The sequence below is a fragment of the Thalia democratica genome, chromosome 6, assembly GCF_965202585.1.
Source record: "Thalia democratica chromosome 6, ktThaDemo2.hap1.1, whole genome shotgun sequence".
Lineage (NCBI taxonomy): Eukaryota > Metazoa > Chordata > Thaliacea > Salpida > Salpidae > Thalia > Thalia democratica.
In genome coordinates, this window is record NC_139170.1 from 16,450,254 (window position 1) to 16,473,907 (window position 23,654).

At 24.7% G+C, this 23,654-nt stretch overlaps 1 protein-coding gene across 1 annotated transcript; it reads right to left on the minus strand.

Moving 5' to 3' along the window:
• Window positions 1–14,944: 14,944 nt before the first annotated feature.
• Window positions 14,945–21,812, minus strand: LOC145838328 (PRA1 family protein 3-like). The gene is made up of 4 exons (XM_082945898.1): window positions 21,588–21,812; window positions 19,068–19,151; window positions 16,390–16,526; window positions 14,945–15,476 (listed from the first exon to the last, which is right to left on the minus strand). The coding sequence occupies exons 1-4, from the start codon at window positions 21,767–21,769 to the stop codon at window positions 15,346–15,348; spliced, it is 534 nt and encodes a 177-aa protein (XP_082802024.1). The 5' UTR covers window positions 21,770–21,812; the 3' UTR covers window positions 14,945–15,345.
• Window positions 21,813–23,654: the final 1,842 nt, after the last annotated feature.

Sequence of the window (23,654 nt, forward strand, 5' to 3'; positions counted from 1 at the left end):
ATTATTAGCTAAGTTCAAATTGTTAATTTATTTCATACACACTAAAACTTGAAAAATTTATACAATTACTCTAGTATTTCTAAGATGAAAAATTACTCTAGCTATTTATAGTTCACAATTCGAAAATGTAATTTATTCTTATTAGTGTAAAGCCTGAATTAGTTTTAAATCTTATCTTAATAAAACTTATATATAAACTGATAATTCTTAATAAAACCTTACGGTAGATATAGTTATAAAAGAAAAAAACAAGGGAATTAGCTTAAGTCTTAAGCTTATTCCCTTGTTTTTTTTCTTTTATAACTATATCTACCGTGAAGGTTTTATTCTTTGATATACACTGACTGATAGTCTAAAAAGTAACTTTTAAAAAGTAACTTTATTAAGAATGCTTTTATCTAATATTCTTGAATATAAATGACAATTTGTTATTAAGAAAAAATAGAGTATAATTTAAAAAGTTTTTAGTATTAAAAAATTGTCAAAATGAAACTGTAGTGATTTTAAGTTGCAAATTGTTTTTGGAACTATAATATGTTTTCTTAAATACTTCATTGACAATGCATAACGTTTAATTGTATATATTTCTTGGCATTTTTTTAAAGTTTGAAATTAACTACAAACTAAACTAAGTTTGTTTAGGTAGGTAAATATTTACTCTAACTCAAATTATCAACTTAAACATTTTGTGTTTTTAGCTGATCAAAAAGGGCACACCGCCTGAAGCGGTACCTGTAGTTTAAAAAAATTACAAAAATGTTATTTCATGTTGAATTAAACCGCAATTGCTTGCATTGAAACCCCTCTTTTGAATTTGAGACGTGAAATTTGGCACGAACTTGAAAGGGTGAAAGGGCGAAACGTGTTCGCACCGCCGTAATGGTTGCCTGGAAACACAGATGCTGTCATTGTTCCTTTCCGACTTGAAAGGTTATAAGTTGGGGAAAAATTAAGTTTGAATTATAAACAAAAAAATGTTTGGCCTTTTACTGCCTTGTTTTTGTTTTGTTGCCAAAAAAGATAAAAACTTCAATTTATTATGGCAAGATTTGATTTAAAAGTTTTTGTTATTTTGTTTATTTAAAAAAAGCTAACCATTAAATTCGAACTACGCGATCTCTTTGTAACTTGAAGTTCTTACAATGCATTCAGCTAATCTGATAAGTTTTATAACAAGTTTAAATATAGCTTTGCGAAGCTAAATCAGTTTTTTCCTTAAAACTTTCTCCAATATAACAGTCACGACTAAATAGCTATAGTTCTATTTTAAAGGTACGGGTGAAGTTTTAGTAAAATATATTTTTTAACATTGTTTGTATAAGTATTGTATCTTAAAATATTTTATGCACGTTAATCTTTGTTATCGAACAAGATGATGTAAAATTTAGGTACTCTTTTAATGGTAAATTTATCTCAACATTGGTTTTAAAATTTTATAAGTAAAAATAATATATTTTATTATTAGTGGTAATAATTTTTCAAAGCATTGAACTATGGAAATATGTATAAAACTACTATTGTTTTTACTTATTACATATGAACAAACTTTTGTTATTAAATATTTGCCACAATTGAGCATTTAAATTTTCAACGTAACAAATGTGACTTTTTTATACAATATTTTAAAGCTTAAAACAGTCTATAAGTACATTGTGTACAGAACTTTTCCAAATATATAAATTAATTAATTAATCTCCGTTTAGTATTCTCTTCTTTCTTTTCGTCGCTTGTTTTTTTTTTGTTAAAGTTTAAAACTTCAAATTCAAAAATAATAAACTTTATTAGCTTGTATTAGACTGTAAAAGCATGTGGTGTACCACTCGATAACCAAAAGGTTTTTTGTACACTATGTCCTTAGACCAAATTTTTGAACGCTCAAGTTTCATAATTATATTTATTTTAGAGCTTTTATAAATTTATACCTAAAGACCAACTAGTCATGAATTAAGTTGTACCTTTAAATATTTAAAGCATAACTTTTTTAAATATTATTTGTCAGTTTCTTGAATTATGCTTATAGCTAATGTAAACAAAAACAAGATGATAGTTACTAGAGTGATAAAAATATCATGTAGGTTCAAAAAAAGTAAACAAGTAGTATAAAACTTTTAAAAATATATTTTTTTATAAATTTACGGTTATACTGTTAATCAAATTATAAAGTAATATTAAATTCCTAAATAAATAAATAAAAATGCACAACTCCTCACTTAATACAAGTCTATATTATACCAAAACTAAGCTGATACTATCAACTTATCTAGTTAAGTAAAAGTAGTTGCTACGTAAAAAGAACGTCTTTTGAAAACTTTTGCACAATAAACTTTTTTACCAAAAATTCAAATAACAAATGCCGTTTAAAACGACTAGATTAACGAGAAATTTATACTCATAGATATAATATATATCTTTCTTGTATTTTAAATAGAACTAATAAAAAGAAAAATGTGTATTGTTCCTTATTAACGAACTTGAAAATTCAGAAATGTTAGCAAAATAGTAAATTCCTTAAATTTTCAAACTAGGATTTAAACTAGTAATTTGATTAAAAAAAAGTATATAAAAAAAAAAAAACACTAAAACATACTTTATGTAGGGGTTATTTAAGTTGATGATTTTATTTTATTCGTTTCTGCAGAATTTCAAACTGATCCGGCGGATTAATCTGTTTGAAACTAGCTCCGTTTAAGTCGAACGTATTTGTTTAGAAATTTATGTCACATTTCGCTTGTCAACAACTGCCGGTTATTTGTAAATACAATTGAAAAGCATGATGTTTTAGTTTTAGTTTCTAATTATGTTTTAAAAGAAATACTCTTGTATAGCACGTCTGCTTGTGTGCTTGATATTACTTTGTCAAACTGTGTTTAAAGTGCAGAGCAATGCTAAGTTTTTTTTTTCCGCCTAACATTTAAAGTTTGACGTTAATAAAACTGACAACCTTCCTAGCAAAGCATTTGTTTTCAAAAGAAGTTTAACAAATTGACTGCATACCTTTGACTTCCCTTGAAACTTTTGAAATTTGTAAAATGTACATTTGCCCAATGATAGTTTAAAAAATAAAAAAATGTATATATAAAGTATTTTGTAATAGTTCTGTTTACAGTAGCTATAAACTAAAAACTAGTTACAGCTAAGTTAATAAATAACGAATATAAACTATTACTATTGCAATTTAAGTCCAATATATTAAACGATTTGAAGTATTTTTTGAATTTTAATTACAGTTAATAAAATTCATAAAGTATTTTTAACTCTTTAATATATTGGACTTAAATGTCAATAGTAATAGTTTATATTCATTATTAATTAACTAAACTAACAATATTTATTTAATGCTACTGACTTTTAAAATTACTAGCTTTTTCTATAACTTAACGTTTTTTCGTTTTCTAAGAAATTTATCTATAATAAAATTTTGATCTTGCACTGTTCGAACTTTAGAACATTCAGTGAAATCTAGTAAGTTGTTTTTAGCTTGAAAATGTAGTACAATCATAAAACAATTCAAGTCTGTATTTTCCGTTTTTCACCAATAGAATTAGTTTGTCATAAATACTAACATAACTTTATATCATAATTTAGTGTTTGTTAGCCAAAGTTTTAAAGCGATAGATTTAGTAGCATACAGAAGTAAGAGAATAAATTGGAGAAATTTTCTTAAAACTTTTTAAAAAGCAAAAAAAAAGTAAAGCCTAGATGAAAACATACTTTTTAATGTTATTATAACATTACTTAAAACATTTTAAAGCCAGAGTTGAGAATAAACTTTTCAATAACAGGCCTAAAGCTTATAATTATTATAGTTTAGAAGTTTATGAAAGTTGAATTTTTAACAACAAAGGTGTTACTAAAAACACGTTAACTTTAAGATAATCCGTTTCAAAGCCTTTTATTACCACTATGTTCTTTGATGTTCAACTTTACTTGGTTAAACGAATCTTTATGTTGCCTTAAACAAAACAATTGTATTTGATAATTAACTTAAACTTTGTTTGGTAAAAACTGCAAATGTTACAATCTTTAAAATTAAAGAGTTAAACAAATTTTGTCTTAATTTAATAAATTGGGGTGCAACAATTTTTAATTGTTTTTGGTTCACTGCCAAATTCAAGATAACAAGTTTTCATGGTTAAATAAGCAAAAAAACTGACTTTCAAAAGATAAGCAGCAAAATCATTAAGAATGCGGTTGTTGTTTACATTTAACTCGAACTTTATTTCTATCATTTTGATTTTGTTTAAAATTTATTATGTTAGAATTAAGTAAATGTTTAACTAAAATTTTTCATTAATTATTTTTTAATTTTTGTGACTAAAATCCTTTTTTACTTAGTTGTATACTAATATTAAAAGTTTGTTTGTTCACCAATTTCTTCATTAAATAGTGTTTCATTTAGTAAACTAAAGGGTTTAATGAGGTTAACGAGATTAATATAACTTTTAACATTGACTAAAATAACCAAAGTTATAAGCAAAAAATAAAATTAGTTTAACATAGTTCAACATTTTAGTATTTATCAAAATTAATAAAATTAAGCTATTTATATATTTATATAGAATATAAATATACAGGATCGTTTCTAATTAACAGTCCCTATAAAAACTTATAGAAATACGTTATCATACACATTTAAACAAAAAAATTATTAATTAAAGATTTTATAATTATAAGTATGTCTCAAAAGTTTATACCTTAAAGTAAACCTATTTCTGGGAAAAACTATGATTTTTATAATAGTAAATAGAATAACTTGCTTCTAGAATACTAATGTTTATTTTTTGTTTTGTAAATCTAATGCAAGAAAATCAGACTTTTACAAGCAAGATAACATGTAATTTGCTGTTAATTTATCATGTGCCTTTACTTTGCAAAGTTTATTTTGTATCTACTACAATCTTGAGAAGGAAAATTTATAAAAGATTTAGCTTAAGTGTCTCAGCTTAAACGCACAATAATTTCTCATTCTTATGATATCACAAAATTTTTTTCAGCATTAAGTACGAATCTTTATCTTAACTTTTTAAACAGAATCCTATTCAAGTAGTTAATAGTTTAAGCTTTTTTTAACCAATCGTTTAAACCTCATTATGAACAGCTTTATTATTTTTTAAACAATTAAAATTCTTTTTAAGTAATGCTAAAAAGTTTCACTAACTATAATCGAACAAAAAGTAATTTAAAAATTGCTCGCTACAAACTTATAAAAATTACAAACTTTTGGTGTTAAAATAAATACAAAGCAAATAATTTTCAATACTTTTAGTAACGACAATTATTTTAATTACTTTTTGTTCGATTATAGTTAGTAATACTTTTTAGCATTACTTAAAAAAAGCTTTTCGGTTAATAAAATACACATTTCAATTTGTAATAGTTTAAAACTAGAAAAAAAGAAAGTATGGGACTTTTATTTCTAAAAAGAAGTCAATATATATAGTTCACAACAAGAAATAAGTTTGTGCAGTATATTAACATTTAAAACTATAATTATAAAATTAATATTTTTAGTACTAAATAGTAATTGATTTGTAAAACATACAAAAGAGTTCAAAAGTATTATGATATTTGGTAGGGATTAAAAATAATGGTTATAAATGTAGTAATGTTTGGTAATTTAAGAAAAAACATTTTATTTTTTAAATATTTAAATATTAATGAATACACACTGAAGAAAAAACTTTTATTAAAAATATATCGCTAAATTTCCTAACTTAATTGGTTAACTGGTTTTCTCATTCTATTTATCTAACTTTTAAAAGCTAAATTGGGTTATTCTTTCTTTAGAAATTTTTAAACTTTAGATTTTTTACGCTTAATCATTAAAAGAGTTCGTAAGTTTTTATACACAAAACATATAAAAAATTAAAGTTCCTTTTAAAAAACATAGAAACAAGTTTAAGTTGTACACTGCATTTAAATTTTCATACTAAATTAGTTGCTCTTGAAAATCCCATGTTCGATGCTGTTAAACGACAAACTAGTAAAATGGATTTTGATTTAGTATTCTAACGCTATTTCGAATTTGAAACACATCTAAAGATTTGTACTTTTACTTTATAAATGTTTGATAGGACTGGTTAAAATGTACACGATTTGAAAGCCATTTTTACACTCCTACATTTTTTAATAAAAATGACCTTTGCAACTTAGATGGAAAAGAAGTTAAGTGTTTTTAAGTATTAAATACGCATTTACTGCTACCTAAACGGCTGCACTCAAACTTTACTTGAATTCGAGTGTAAAGACCTAACAAAAGAAGCACTAAATGACAAATGATTTAAGAGAATCAGTTTTTGTTCACATCCATGAAGAAAGAATTCGAAAAAGAGTCTACCACTCCCCAGGTTAAATGAAAATTAACCACAATTTTCCAAATATGCTTGCCCTCCAACCTTGGGCGTACCACCTGGTTTTAAGAGCACAGACCTGCTACAGGTAGTTCAAAAAGCTGCAACTTTTCAAAATAACAGTTGCAAATAAATAAAAACAAGTGTTCCGTTTTATTTTGATCCTATATCTAGGGGTAGCTATCTAATTTGCTCGAGCATACAAAATTGCACGAAGATACTTTTGCACTAAGGGTCACTTTTGCACGAAGACACTTTTGCACGAGCAGACAATTTTGCACGAAGACATTTTTGCACGTGAGGTTTTTTTTTTCTAATTTCTGTATTTGTTATTTTTTTTAAACTTAGTTTTTCTTTTTTTTTACTATCACTGTTACCCCTAACCCTTGCCCTCGGTCGGTAAGTTGTTATGTTTTATTTATTTAATTTTATTTTTTTAGTCTTTTTTTTTCCTTAATTTTTAATTTATGTTTTTTATATCTTCATTTTTTACTATCACTGATACCCCTAACCCTTACCCTCGATTGGTAGCATTTTTTTTTTTATACTTTTAGTTTTTTTTTAATAATAATTTTTATTAATTATTTTTTAGTTTCAATTTTATTTTTACTTTTACCCCTAACCCTTACCCTCGGTCAGTATTTTTTTTTTGTTATTGAGTTTTTTTAAAGTTATTTTTTTCTGTTTTTTTGTTTTTTTTTTCTGTATTTTTTACTCTCATGCAAAAATGTAACTCGTGCAAAACTGACACTTGGTGCAAAATCGTCTTCGTGCTATTTTGTTCCCTCGTGCAAATTTGGCTTTGTGCAATTTTGTTCTCGTGCAATTTAATCCCCTCGTGCAATTTAGTAACTTCGTGCAATTTTGTCTTCGTGAAATTTAGACCCGTTCCTATATCTAGTGTACTTAAATCAAGACTTAGAAGTTAACAAAAATTTTCAGCAGTAGCCAAAGCTCTGTTAGAGGAATTTTTTCAATCGGCAATTCTAATCAGTTAGATCTTATCCAATTGATAACAAGCTACAAAAAAAAATTAAAAAGTTTATAAAAAATCTGAAAAAACTGATTAATTAGTGCTAGAGACGAGGTAATTGGCCAATCTAACTTCCTCCTATTAAAATTTAAATTAATATCCGGGGTGTTTTGTTTGATTTATAGTTTTTTTTGTTTAATTATTAAATTGCAAAAAGTATTACTGATCTTAAACATGTAAATCATCAATAGTATAAGGTTTTAAAATTGCATTTTTGTTTTTTATTAATATTTTTTATTTTATAAGCTAACCTTTAAATCATTTTAGTTAAATAATTATTAAGTTATCCGAAAGTCCTTGAAGCAAATATTTTAATTTCTAAAAGTTTTTTTAAGGTGTTTTAGTTGGTTTAATTAGTTTTACTAGTTGTTTTAATATTAACAGGTTAATCATTTTAACTTATTTAACTCTGTCTGTAATGATTAGAATATTTTATTGATATGAGCTGTAACTTTTTAAATTTGAATAGTATAAGTAGTTAGTAAAGTAAAAATTCGTTTTTTTAATTAAAATTTTAGTTTTCGAAAACTTGCTTAAAGTTTTAAACATTTATTTCAAGCAAATGTTATAAGATAAAGTTAAAAGTTTGCACTTTTTTAAACATTTAAACTCAATTTGGCTTAAAATCTTTGGTTATAGGTTTATAAGCTATATATAACTTTAGTATATATCGATTTGTTATAATGTTATTTAAGAAAAATTTTCTGGTACTTTTCGTAAGACTTTTTTAAAACTTTTTGTAAGTACTATAAAAACATTTACGCTGTTAAATTTAAATAACAGCTTAAATTAAATTCATTTATGGTGTGAATTATCGAACTTTGATTATTTTTAAACTGACCTCAAAATCTACCCTTTATTTTTCTATAAAATTACTAGTCATTTATAACTTCAAACTGTTTAGAACCTTTTTTCTAGCTGATATTGAATTAAACTTGTTATATCAAGTTTGTAAGTATTTGAAAATTACTTTAATTAGCAACTATGTTTTAAAAAATAAATATTAGATTAAATAGTCAATAAACTTTGTGATATGTTTACCAGTCTTCCAATTCAAAATACTATTACAAAAACAAGCTATTCAAATACATAACTTTCTTAAGACTTTACACACAGGTAAATATTTTTCCTTAGTCTTTTACTTTTTGTGCATAAAATTAAAATTTTAGCTTATGTGTAAAAGTAAGCCATTACATGAAGTGAAGCTGTTGTATAGCAGTTAGTGATTGTAAAAAGAGGTACTACAATAAAGTACGTTTTATTAATCCATAGCTTAAAATGGGTTATACGTTTTACTTATAAGGTAATGTTTTTTTACTTCGAAGATAATGCAAATTTATTTTTCTTCGCTCAAAAAAATCCACCCTTGTTTAAATGCAGCTAGTTTAGTTTTAATGATTTTGATTTCCAATTAAATTTACTAAACTTAGATGAAAATTATTCTACTTACTAATAAAAATGTTTGTTTCCTACAAATAAAATGTTTCTAATTTTTCGGTTTAAAAAAACAACTGCATACTCTTGTATAAAGAATTATTTATATTTAAGTTGTTAAGTGTTCAAGTGTACTTTGTAATGTATTTAGGACAGCTAATATAGGTAAGTTTAAAAACTAAAAAAAACTTCCGCATGATATAAGGATGTAAAATAAACGCCGCAAAGTTTTTCCAATTTTAAAATCGAAGGAGTTGTTGCTAAACTCGTATCACAAGTTTCATTAAACAAAGAAATGTTTGATTATCGTTTTTATGAGTTTTTGTTTATTTTCTTATAAGAAAAAATAGACATCTGTATAAGATAACTTATAAAATTTTAAGGAAAACAATGGAACTTGTATTTATATGTACTTCTAACTGCTGATACTTTTATAGACCAGAGTTTCCTGAAGTGGGCCGAGTGGCCCCTTTAGGGTCCATTACAGAAGTTTTGGGGACCACAATAAAGAAGCCACAGGGAGGCCATGAGGTCATATTTTGAAACTTAAACTAGGTATTCTTAATTGATAGTGAAGAGCAAAAAAAAAGGTCTTAAGCGTTTTTGGTGGTAGTTTTTGTCGGAGAGGGCAATAGCTTTTTTTTATTTCTTTGAAGTGAGCTTTTTAAAAAAATGTTTGGGAAAGCCTGCTATAGACGATAATTTTTTTTTTGATTTATTTGTGTTTACTTTTAGTTTTTTCTAAAAAAACTAGAAGATTACCACAACTTTCATAGTGTTCTCGATAAAACTAGTTTTCAACAAACTGAGAACTATTTACTTTGGTACAGATATACGCAGTTTTTTTTTTTAAATGTAGAAATTTGCTTTTCAGTTTTTATGAAAATTGTTTTTTATGAAGATAACAATGTGTTAAGTTAATTTAATACAGAAGATGGATAGTAAATTTTTAATCTTCCCGATTATAAAAATTAAGTTTTAATTAATACGTTAACTTAAACTAGTAATATTAAATATAACATACCTTATTTTTTGAAGTAGAAATACATTGATAGTTTTTTTAAGTATTAAAAAATAATATTCTACATTGTTCTTAATCTACAAAAAAGCTATATATTTTTATTATTGTTACGACCCATTTTGTAAAATTCACCTATAAGTTTTTTGTTATAAACTTTTTTTACATGAGTCGAACACTAAATTTAAACCTTACAACGTCCAAACGGTAGAGTTATTTTTAATTATTTGATAGCTTTCTTTTAATTATGCTTTCGTATTTAATAAATAAGTAAACTGTTTTCAGTTGAACTGAAGCAGTTTTCTGTTGGTTGTTCAAAACATATTTAACTAAAAACATTTATATATATGTATCATTTACAAGGAAGTTAATCATCAAAATTTACTAAATTCTTTTCATCTAGGAAACTTCAGCCTCCCAGATGAAAAGAATTTAGTAAATTGTGATGATATTCGCATTTTTTAACAGATATTCGCTATAAACAAGTTTTCGTAAAAAATTAATGGAGCTTACAGTTCTTATTTAATTCAGACAAAAAACTTCTTAAACGACCCGTCTTGCTTTGTAGATATTACATTTTTGGTTTAGATTGAATAAAATCATCAAAAAATATATATTTTGTGACCTCAAAGTTCAACTAAAATTTTTGTTGTTTATTCTATATAAAACAACTAAGTTTCGTAGAAAATTAATGAAGCTTACAATTCTTATTCAATTTAGACAAAAAACATCTAAAACGATCCGTCTTGCTTTGTAGATATTACATTTTTGGATTAGATTGAATAAAATCATCAAAAAATATACATATGTTGTAGCAAAAAATTAGTTGAACTTTGAGGTCAAAAAAAATATATTTTTTGATGAATTTATTAAATCTAAATCTAAAATATAATATCTACAAAGCAAGACGAATCGTTTAAGATGTTTTTTGTCTAAGTTTGATAAGAATTGTAAGCTCCATTATTTTTTTACGAAACTTAGTTGTTTTATATAGAATAAACAAGCAAAAAGTTAGTTGAACTTTGAGGTCAAAAAAAATATTTTTGTTAATGCAGGGTTCGTGCGCGAAATTCCTTTTCATTTAGCCTGACAGAGACCTATTTAGCCTGACATTTTTTCAAAGTAGAAAAAATCACCTTCAGAAGGCATTTTGGGTATCGGAGGGTCTTAATTAGCAAATTAACGCAATAAAAGTATTCACAAATACTATTTTTGAAGAACATTAAAATTTAAATAAATTTTTTTCAACATCTATCAATCGCTTACCCAGCAACTTGAATATTTTTAAACTGGTCATTATAATTTCTGCTTCAATGAATTCATACCTTTATTAAATTTTGGGGCTTAGTTACATCCACCGCTTATCACCCATATACAGGGTTAGTGTCAATTAGTACTTGAATTCGTCAATTATAAGTTACATGACTGGACCAGAAGCTTTTATTAAAACAGAAATGTGAATAAGTCTGTAAAAGAAAAACTAAATGTAATTAAACATATCTCTCAAAAACTTTAAGTTATCATTAAAGCATCTTAATTTTTAAAATAACTAATTAAACTAATCATGATATTACATAAGTTATTTCAAAGAATCCTTTAAAACGAATACATAAAGATAAGTATTATACACATGATCTGGACTCTAAAACTTATCTTTTCATTAACAACATAATTTTTAAAATAACTACTCAAACTAAAAAAACAGTTTAAGCTTTTTATGTTACTACATAAACTATTCAAAAAAATCTTTATAAACGAATGAATAAAAAAATATTTATATCAAAAATAATTTTATATTTAAAAGTGTTATAATAAATAAATGTCTTTGAACGAAAAATAAACGTAAAATTATCTAAGCGTTATAATAAACTGAAACATTTAAAAAGATTAAAATAAAAATTACTATCAACTCATTAACTTGCAAAATATGATTCTACTAATTATGAAACTTATATCTTTAAGCTAAGTTTTAGTCTTGTAAATATATCTCTAATAACTTTGAATTAACAGAAAATAAAATATATTAACAAACTGCTAAGACTATTAATCTAAAAAGTATTTGGTATTAAGCCTTTATATTAGAAATTAAAACAGTTTAACCAACTAAGCTCTGAAAAACAAAGCTCATGTAAACAAATTCAGACAAACAGCTAAGTTGTTGAACTAAACTGTAATGTTTAAACTGTACTTTTTTATGAATTTTTATAATTATGACGTATATAATCTACTAAAAACGAAATAATGAAGATTCTTAAAATAATTTTAGAGATTCAACAAAAGGTTTAAAGCACTTATTTTTACAAATACTGACTGATTTTGTCTTTAATAACTAAATCTTTATTTAGAAATAAATTCACATCTCAATTTGATCTTAATTTAAAAAATTTCATGCATTTGAACTGACAAAAACTGAGATTCTCAAATTTTTAAACATAAAAACTGATTTAGCCTGACGTTTTTCAACTTTTTTCAAAAAAACTGATTTAGCCTGATTTAGCCTGACTTAGCCTGACGCGCACGAACCCTGTTAATGATTTTTTTCAATCTAAATTAAAAATGTAATATCTACAAAGCAAGACAAATCGTTTAAGATGTTTTTGTCTAAATTGAACAAGAACTGTAAGCTGCATCATTTTTTTACGAAAACTTGTTTATAGCGAATTTCTGTTCAAAAATGCGAATATCTGATTTTGAATATCTGCGAAACTGCAGCTTACTTTTTCATCTTTAGACCAAATATTAATTTTTAACTTAAAAATTTTGAATAAAACTTTACTGCCAACTATTAAAATCTTCAATAAAAAAATTTAAAAGACGAAGTTAGTCTAATTAAATAATTTCTAAACAAAGTTATTATCTACAAAATTTATGTTTTACCCAAAAAGTCTGAAGGAAATCAGAAACATCGGAGAGAAATAAATTAAAAATGTATACTATCAACAATGTCGGTGTTTTTGGGAAAGAAATTAAAACAGGTTGCTGGTACTTTTTAACTTGCGGGTTAACTTTTTTTTTAAACAAAGTATCACATAATACCAAAATGGAAAAATCCGAAACCGAATTTTACAAAAGTGTAGACTAAACTAAATGCTATTTAAAAATAACTATATCATATTTTATATGAAAAAATATACACCATAATAAAGTGTGTGGAACAGTACTTAGTTTTAGCCGAAATATCTTAAAGTTAACGTTTAGTTAACAACCCGATAAGTGCGGAAATTAATACAAGTTAATAAGGTATGTTTCAAAAGTCAGAATAATTTTGTGGCTCAAACATGAAACTATATCTGGTTAGTGCTTTTTATGTTTTGACACACTAGTCTTATTCAACTTTTACTAGAAAAACTCGAACCAATCAAAATTAGTTGTTTTTGGTTTAACTTTAGTCAATAGTATTTGTAATCATAAATTATGTTCTTTAAAACCAAAATTTTACGTAGTATTTAAAATGATAAAAATTTATCAATAGAGTCTTTAATTATCTGTATAGTGATCCTGGACAATATTCTAAACTGTATCCGTAATGAACAACTCAATAAACGAAAAATTTTCTATACACCAGGTTCTAAGACCAAATTTTTTAAGCGTTTTTTTTTTTGTCGTTTAGTAAACAAAATATACAAACATTGAATTAATTTTTTAACAGATAAGTACTGAAGTATTTTGACGACTTATTTCGCATTTACAAACTGGTAGAATGCATAATTTCTTTTACTCAGCAAAATGGTTAAGAAATTTCTTTTAAATTAAGTTATTAAAGTTGTATTTTATATACTATTAGTTTTTTTTTAAGTAACAGTTAGAGTTCTCAACTCGAATTCAAGGAGATGAAAACGTTTTTAAGATTTCAAAAAAAATATTTAAGATAGTTTGCGCTGTAAGCAGGGTTGCTAAAGGTTTTTTGAAACTGTATTTCAGGTTTTCTAAGTTTGCTTTAGATTTTTTTTAAAAACAAGTTTTATGGTCAATTTTTAGTGTGAAATTTAATCATTTAATCTAAGGTAAACTGTTTTAAATAATACAACAACATTGTAAAGATACTGTAAAACTACTTTAAATGTGTTTATTAATTAAAATATAATAATGATAATTCTTATTTTTCGTATATAATAGAAATTTAAATACTTTACCTGTAAAAGTTCTTTAAAATTACAGGTTTTTTTCAAAAATTATATTCAAATTAATTTCAAATTCCCTTATTTTTAACTAGACTGTTAAATTCCAGATTTTATGGCAACCCTGTGTAGGGCTCTTTAGCTATAGTTAAGTTCTTATCAAAACAGAAATAATTTAAATAAGAATTTAATTAAACTGAAAAGCCCGACATGGCGAAACCACGTCTTGCAACAAAACTTATGGAAACGTTATATTTACAAATGTATTTTGAATATTCAATCATTTTTATTTGTAATTTTTCTGTTATAAAGCATGTATTTAATTACTAGTATTAAAAACTTTTTTCAAGTGGTCAAAAAATAGTAATCGACAAAATATTGACCGCGACATTCCTTTTACTTATATCAACTTATGCAATGCAATCTCCTTTTTTCAAGTTTTATAAACATAGTGTAGATTTAAATTAAAGGAAATTATTGTGCTAATTTAATGGTTATCTTTATAATAATCTTGCTGTTAAACAACTTTTTTTTAATATATACAGTTCCAAAAATATATTTTAAACTACTAAGACTTTGTTTGTGGTATTCAGTTCTTAAATTGTAAAAGGCTGCCGATCCCTGATTATTAACACAATATTTACCAGTGTTAGAAAAAAAAAACTAAATCCTTTTCTAAAATTGCAATAAAAAACTAAATATAATAATCATTACTTTTTAGTTTTGAATAGAACTTACCCTTGTAGTAAACCTAAAAGAGCTGTAAATAAAGCCTAGTTCAAACCTTATGTAGATGCAACCTTAAATATGAAACAAATTTATATACCTATTTTATTTCAAGCTAGTTAATTTAAAAACTATTTTTCTAAATTTACAACAAGTACAATTATTGTACAACATCAGTTGATAATATAGCAACGTTCTAAGTTAAAAACAAGAAAGCTTTTGTAGAAAAATACAACTTTATTTTCATTTTTATTTAAGTAGACACCAGTAACTTGTATATAACTTCGGCTAGCATACTAGTTTGCCAAATAAAGAACATTCAAAAACGGTAAAAAAAAATAATATAAGACTGTTTAAACCGTATAAGTATATTGCATCACAAATATTAACAGTGAAACTGAATTTAGAATGCTTTCGGTAAACACAGACTAGAATAACAAAACTTAACACAATAAATATACACAAAAAATTAACACAATAAATATAAAAAAATATTTTGAATTATTAATTATAAATATATTTTTTTAACATAATATAAAATGATTTACGCATTTCATTAAACTTTTTGAAATACTGCAAAATTGACTATAGTGATAATTTTAAACCTGTTAGAATTAGAAAAACTTAATAGTAATACAGACTTAGTTTAGCAATGATTATTTTATACTAATTGGTAAATCCTTGCAAACCATTGAGTATTTGGCCCATTAGAGTTTTCTTTAACCCCACTTGTTCTACCTTATTCTGAACTTTGTTTGCGAAGTTGCGCATTCTGAACGAAGCGTGAATTAAGATTGCTGTAAATTAAAGAGAATGTAAGCAAGACTATTTTATAAAAAATCAAACACTACCTAAAAATATAATGCGACAAAACTTTTATGGAAAACAGTGAATAAAATCTTTATATGATTACTATATTTTTTTTAACAATAAAAAAATAACTAGGCCAAATATATACACAACGTGTTATAAAAGAGAGCCTGCAAAGTTTGTTCATGAGAAACAAAATAAATGTTAGATGGAATAATAGTTAACACATTTGTGCTATTAGTTGTGTCGTATCAAACTTTTTGCTTTTACGTCAGTTAAAAGTACAGTTTACTTATAACCTTTTATGGATAAAACTAAATAACTGTACAAAAAAATAAAAAGTTAAGCTACGTTCAAAAAAAAACTAATTCAACATTTGCTTTATAAAAACATTGTAACGTTTTCCTAATCAAACTAACTTTTTTAACTGCTAAACACATAATAAAAATATATACTTTTTTATGTCACAAAAACAGTTATAGATTTTAATTGAAATACGTAGTTTTACAAACTAATTTGTTTAGAACTAAGTTTAATTTGGTAGCGGCCAAATTGTTTTATTTAAGTATTCACAGAAAAACCTGTGACTTATTGATGGAAGTTAAATTTTTAAGACTTATATAAAAGTAAACTAGTAAGTAAAACACTAAACATAAAATGTTAAACTTCTGGAAAATTATTATTTATCTACTTAAGTATGGTAGGTTGTGAAATTTTAATTATGTTATAATTTAAAAATCTAAGTTTAAAATCAAACTATTCCAAATAAAATCATTTTAATCAGAAGACTTTCTTTTATATTTCACTAAAAACGTTTTTTAAAGTGAGTTAAACTTTCATACACTCTATATACTTAATTGACTGAACAACACAAGAAACAGAAACAGGAAACATTTTTACCAAGTAGAGGAAACAGAATGCTGAGTAGAAGCAAGGACATGCTGGGAATTGCGTAAAGAAAAGCAACAGTCGACATAATAATGAGTGCTACATACCCAATTGGGTAGTCTTTCTGAAAGTCCTTAATTTGATTGTGTCTGTTTTATATTGCATTTGTTATATTATCAAAAGATAAGAATTTTTAACTAATAACAGTTTTTAAGTAAAAAATTTTTACTAATTTACTTTTAAACTATTTTTTTATAAAAAAAAATTAAAAATTTTACTTAACTTTAAGATACAGAATATTTTTTTTAATAATAATTCAAAACTATACAGGGTGGCCTAACTAAATAAAACAAAAATAAACAAGCCAAATTAAACTTAAAACATTATTTTTAAGTTTATTACTGCAATAAAATTTACTTTTCCTTAGGATGATTACATTTTAAAATTACTAAGAACATAAGTGTAAATATAATAAATATATGATATTTAAGTATAAAATAAACCCCATAAACTATACATTTAATTTAAAAATTAAACAACTTTTAAGATTAAAAACGTTTATGAGGAATTGGGATTAATAAAATTGTATTTTATTAAACACAACACTATTATTTTGAAAATATTTAATTAAAAACCCTTTTTTGACATCTTCACTGGCCAATATTTTAATATTTGTTTTAAAACTAAACAAGTTCAGATAAAACTGACATTATAAATTTATATGCTGAAGTATAACTAAATTTAATTTTTTTTTTTTTCCTAGGTTTAAACATGAAGACCTACAATATTTTTTTACAAAGTTCTTATCTAAATTACTTATGTTATCATAACTTATGTTAGCTTTAGTACTAATATAGAGGTTGAAAATATTATCATAATACAGCAAACCCCAAACAAACAAAAAATAACTTGTCACTTAAAAGCAATTCTTATAAAACTTACTAAAAATATACAACAGAAGACAACTAAAAAATTATAGAAATTATCATAAACTATGCTAATTCAATTTCATTTAGATAAAAAACTTGAAAAAAAATAGTCTAAGTTTTTTAAATCTTTATAAAACTATCCTTAGTTAAAAAACTGACTAGCCTAAGTTTTTTAAAAAAACTCATATTTGCCTAGGTTAGCCTTAGTTATGTTAAACTTCAAACTAGCCCGAGAATGTAAGAACCCTTACTTTAACTAATGTCTATTTTTATATCATATCTAAAAAAAATGTTTTATGAAAAGTAGATAATAAAAATGGCTCATTTAATTAAAATATATTTGTAAGGATTATCTTTAAAATCAGTTTTTTGAAAACAATTACAAAAATTGAGTTAAGGCGAGTTATCAATTAATATGTTTTTACAAAAATAGCTGTAGTTTGTTATAAATTTTATACTTTAAAAAATACAATACAAAAAAGCTAAGCATATTTTTAGAGAATTAATTTTTTAAATGTAAATAATTTTAAGAATAAGGATAATATATTCAAAAGTACTAATTGATTCATCTAAACTTGTCAATGATCCTTGTAGTAGCTGGCTTTTAGTAGCTGGCTTTTACAAAAATATTTAAATAAAAAATAAACTTTGCCACACAACCACAAACAACAGCATCCGAGACAACCTATTACCGCTTTCATCCTTATTAGGACTCATTAGACAGGTTGTATTGGATGCTGTTGTTGTTGATCATGCGCTTAACTTCATTATCTATTATTGTTGGTGCAAAATATCTCAACTCTGTTGATGATTGCCAAATAAATAGTTACTAAAATTTCATAAACTAATAACTAATACTTGGTTATTTTATATAGTTTAATAGCTGAAACAGTTTTATTTATGTATATAAGCTTTTATTTATGTATCAAATAAGACATTGCTGCTTGTTTATCATCTAGTTTTATTTAATTTTAAATGTAAGTACAAAATACATCATAAATTTTTAACTAAGTTCAACATTAGGAAAAAAATTAGCAGACTACAAACTACTCATATGGGAAAAGAAAGTTTTAAAGTTCAATAAGTTCTTTATAGTAGGCTTAAAACCAGTATTTCTTCAAAAATTACAGTTTACAGTTTTTGAGCAACTGTTTTCAAACTTTCTCAGATGTACCTTTTTAAAACTAAAAACAACTTTTATAAAAGAAACTTTAATTTTTTTTAAATACCTTTTTATTTAAAAATAAACATAGAAAACAAAAGTATTTTTATCAGCTATCTACAAAATGTTCTAAATATTACATTAAACATTTTTGAAGATTTTTGTAAGCTGATTAAAAAGCCAGGGAGAAGATATATTTTTATTAAGATTTTCTAAATTAACGGAAAATAGGCTATGTCTCAAAAGTTAATTGAAACTTTTATTATCTATATTGTGTACATATTACTATAATCTTTCGAATAAGGGTCAGTGTAAACAAAATATTTTACCCCCTTTTAGTTTGAACATATTACAATTAGTGCTTGTAAAAAAGCATATAGTTAAAAAAACAAAGTGTTTAACCATATTATTTAGAAAAATTTGTATCTCAAATAAAAGTTTTGAAAAACTATATTCATTAAATAATTATTGTAAATAAAGCTTGAATGTTTTTTAATCTACCATCTATTTATAAAACTTTAAAGGTTTTTAATTAGTAACAAATTTAGACTAAAACTAAATATTTAATTAAGTGAATACTTTAAAAACTTTTAACAAACCTGATGCAAAAAACTTGATAAATATATATAAGAAAGAGAACTAGAAGAAAAAATCCATATATCATAGTTGATGGTTGAGCCCATCTGTAAAACAACAGTATGTTTTTTCAATTATTGCACATTATTTAGTAGAAATAAATAAGTTTACTTGAGATGACATTAAAGATAAATTTACAAAAGGTAAATAAAAAAATACATTGTTTTAACTCAATATAAACTAATTTTCAATATTAATTTAAATTAAAGTTATGATCCTAAGTGATATTATTAAACAATCTATATAGAACATTCACTGAAACAAATTTAAAAATAATCAGTAAACTATGAACTATGAAAAAAAAAAAATAAGTAATAATAAATATGATCAAAATGTTAAATATTTGACCTATCAAGGGTTTTCTAAAATGCTAGCAGGCAATATTTTAGAATTTTCTTTTTTTGAAACCCATAGTATTTTTAGATAAAATTACCACCTTGTTTTAACAAACAATTTTTTATAACTTTATCTTTTTTACTTTTTTTACTTTTAGCAGTTGAAGAAAATTTATACTAATACTTTTATAAGATCATAGTATAAAAGGAGCACAATAGTGTACACATTGAAGGTTAAATACATATCATAAAAATATCATTTTGTTAAAATATTTTTCTTTTAATAGTTTTTGGTCTATCTTTTTTTTCTAAATGCTACAATTTATTTCTTACCATCTTTCATGTCATGTGAACTTTTTATGAGTCTTTCAAATGGCTTTTTAGTCATACAACTTATATAAACAATTTTATCTTATAACTGTATATAAATTTCCTCAGACCTATTTAAAAAAAAATTATGGGTAATTACCAGCATGATGTTGCACTGATATTGAGCAGAAATAGTTAGCCTTATATTCATATTCGATGTCCTTTTTAACCATGATTTTAGGCTAAAGTATAAAATTATAATAACATATAACTAAATTGCAAAAATGTATAACACACTTTATATCCTTTTATAACTACTTAGTTCACAATTTAATTTATAATTATATTTTCTATTCAAAATACAAGTTTAAGCGTTTGCTAATAAAGAAGCTAGCAAAACAAGTTCACTGGAATAAAAATAACAACAAATTTAAACAAAACTCTTTTTTTATTACACTAACTTGTTAACACATAGAAACATGTGCTAGTGTAATAAAGAAAGAGTACTGTTTAAATTTGTTATTAAAATATACTTATAATTAATCAAAAACTCTAGATTTTTTACTTAATTGTAGTAAGAACAAGCTTAATACATAAAACTTAAAGCATTACATTCACTTTATATTGTAAAATCAAAGCCACTTATTTTTTAAGTTTTATTTGTTTATAATGTTTAAGTTAAATAATATTTATGTGTTTATATAGCTTGTTTAAAACGAAATATATTTTAAATACTAAAAATTATTGTTTTCAATGGTAGAAAAATATTGTTCTCACTCTTCCTTCTACAAAGATAAACGATTCTTGAAGTTCTAGCACAGTGGTTCTTAACCTTTTTTCATGTTTTACCTCTTTTTGTAAAGTAACTACCAAATTTACCACTTTTTGAAAGGTAATTACCAAATTTACCCCAAATATTAGTATAAGTGTTTAATTTTGAGGAAAAAAACTATATTTTTTGAACTTTAAGCTTATAATAAGTAAAACATTTTAAGTTTAAACAGTTTATTAAACTTTAAAAAAAATACAGTTAAATACTAAATTATAAATTGATAAGACAATCTTAACCATTAATTTACATAACTTAAAAAAACTACCCCATAAAATAAGGAAAATCACCCTCAGGGATAAATTTAACCCAGGTTAAGAATAGCTGGTCTAGCAAGTAAGTTGTCATCACCTGTATTTTTACCTGTGCCTTTAAATAAACATTGAACTAAACAAGAAAATAAATATAAAACTATCTGTTTAACTGAAAAAAAAATCTTTTTGTGACACTTCAATTGGCAAACACTGACTAGTTTAAAATTTCAATATTAAAAACCACAAAGTTCACAAAGTAAAATTTCCAAGTTAATTTCTGCGCAGCAATAAAAAAATATATCAACAATCGAATTGTGCAATCACTACCAAATTATTATTGCCAGTTATTATAGTATTAGACTAAATCATATATTTTTAGCATAATTATTTGATTAAAAAAGAAATTTAACATTATTATAAATGTAGGGCTAACTATACAATTTCAGCTCAATATTTGTGTGAAATTATGCTAGGTAATTAAGTTTTATGCCCTTAGTTTTTTATGAAATAAAATAGCATGAATTTAAAAAATTTTTGTTCATATGTTTGAACAAAAAAAAATTAGAAAAAAAATATTAAAATGAGTTTTTAAATTATATATAGTAATTAAAAGTTTTTGGAATGCTTTGATTTCAGTGCCAATGTTTTTTTTTATATTATAATTAAAAATAAAGGTATTTATAATACATAAAAGTAATTAGTATAGCAACATAAAAAATATTAAGAAAAACTTGTAAATAGCTTATTATAACTAACAAACAAATAGTAGGAAAAATAGCTGCTAGAACAAAGTAGTTTGACTGGTAATACAGTAAATTCTGTGCCACTCTGTTAGTCCATTTTTCTTGATTTTTAAAATCAGGTGGGCCAAACCTAGCTCCGCCAATCAAAAAGTCATCAAAAGAGCGAAATGGAGCAACTTTTGGTTCTTCTGTCATTTTATTTTGTTTCCTAGATTCAAACTGTTAGCTTGTAGAATAGTTTTGATGTATCACTAATAAAGTCAGTATAAAACAAAGCATGTGAGTATCTAATCAGTCAACCATAAATTGTTTTTACTTAAACTTGTATACATTTGCTATTCAGATTGTAGATTTTAAACAAACTTTTAAAAATGTGTTTTTGTGATTTTTCACTATTAAAACGAAAGGAAAAAAGAAAAATTTGAACGCTAACAACTATCTTTTATAGATTGGTGTAGAGTAAAACCTGTCGGTCATCTTATCCTGGACAAGACATTAAACTGTATCCATGATGCATAGCTTATTTAGTAATTAAATAGGCGCTCAAAACATTTGGTCCTAGGATCTGGTTCACTAAGATCTAGGGGCGTGTCTAGACTGGTTTCCTGTTTCCTGTGAACCCCCTAAAAAAAAGAAAAAAGAAAAAAAAGATTCTTAGAATATCACTAAAAACGTTGTTTATTGACTTTGTTTTGATTGTTTGATAAACTTTGAATAATGAGTGTTGAATTTATAGCACTGAAAGATTATAAGCTTCCGTAACAAAAAAATGCTCATTTTCGCCCAGCTGAAATAGATTTCAAATAATTTTTTTTAATTGTGACGTGATAATAGGTTAAAGTTTTAAAGTAGTAATTTTTTTCTGGAAACCCTTTTACTAAGATGCTCTTAGTTCCTATTATAAATTGTTACTTAGTGTAATTAACTTTTGATTAAGTAATGTTTTTCAACTAGAAGTACAATTTAACTTAAAAAATGTCTAATCACTAAAGTTTTATTTTACTTAGTACATTATGTATTATTGTATGTGATAATGTTGTGTGAAGCTTTAAACCAGGGTTTCCCAAAGTGGGCCAAGTGGCCCCCTAGGGGGCCATGACAGATACTCAGGGGGCCATGAGCAGCAAAGGGGGAAGAGGGGGGGCCATGAGCAGTAAAGGAGCCACAGGGGGGCCATGGCCATTAGGCCATAACTTGAAACTTACACTAGATACTCTTGAGTTGCAGATGAAGAGCAAAAAAAAAAAAGCTCTTATGTGTATTTTATGGCAGTTTAGAAACTTACACTAGATATTCTTGAGTTGCAGATGAAGAGCAAAAAAAAAAAAAAAAAAAAAAAGCTCTTATGTGTATTTGTATTTTATGGCAGTTTAGAAACTTAGACTAGATATTCTTGAGTTCCAGATGAAGAGCAAAATAAAAAAAAAGCTCTTATGTGTATTTTATCGTAGTTTTTTAGTAATCTATATGTTGAAGGGGGCCATTATTTTTTCAAACTCTTTAAAGGGGGCCATTAGCAAAAAAGTTTGGGAAACCCTGCTTTAAACCTTGAAAAGTTCAATTCAGAAAGTTTACCAAATTATCTTTAGACTACACCACCTAGCAATTTATTCTTTTATCATTTAATGGTATTTTAATATTTTTATTTAAGTTATTTTGTTTTTGTATATCTGTTGGCCACAAAGTATATTCTTGATTTTTTTAAATTTTTAACTCTAAGAGATTTTAAAACCATCATTAGAATTTCTGCACCATTAGACAAACACTTAATTATAATTTAAAGATAATTTTATTTATAATTATAATTAAATAATTAAAATTGTAATTTGATATTAATAGTCTAAACATTTTTTTAGTGAAATTTCAATTTTTAATAAGTTGTTTTATTTTTGTATATCTGTAGGCCACTAAGTTGTATAAGACTTGTACAGTTGTATAAGTCTAAACATTTTTTTAAGTGAAATTTCAATCTATATTAAAGTTGTTTTATTTTTGTATATGTGTTGGCCACAAAGTTTATTCTTGATTTTTTGAAATTTTCAACTCACAGAGATTCAAAAACCATCATTAGAATCCCTGC

Bases quoted from the DNA above. Each gene is read 5' to 3' on its own strand.
- LOC145838328 (XM_082945898.1), bottom strand. From the start codon at position 21,769: ATGACAGAAGAACCAAAAGTTGCTCCATTTCGCTCTTTTGATGACTTT. The intron at 19,152-21,587 runs GTTAGTTATAAT...GTTGTTTTACAG, and splicing joins ATTTTTCCTACTATTTGTTT to ATGGGCTCAACCATCAACTA. The intron at 15,477-16,389 runs GTAAAAATGTTT...TTTAATTTACAG, and splicing joins CATTCTGTTTCCTCTACTTG to CAATCTTAATTCACGCTTCG.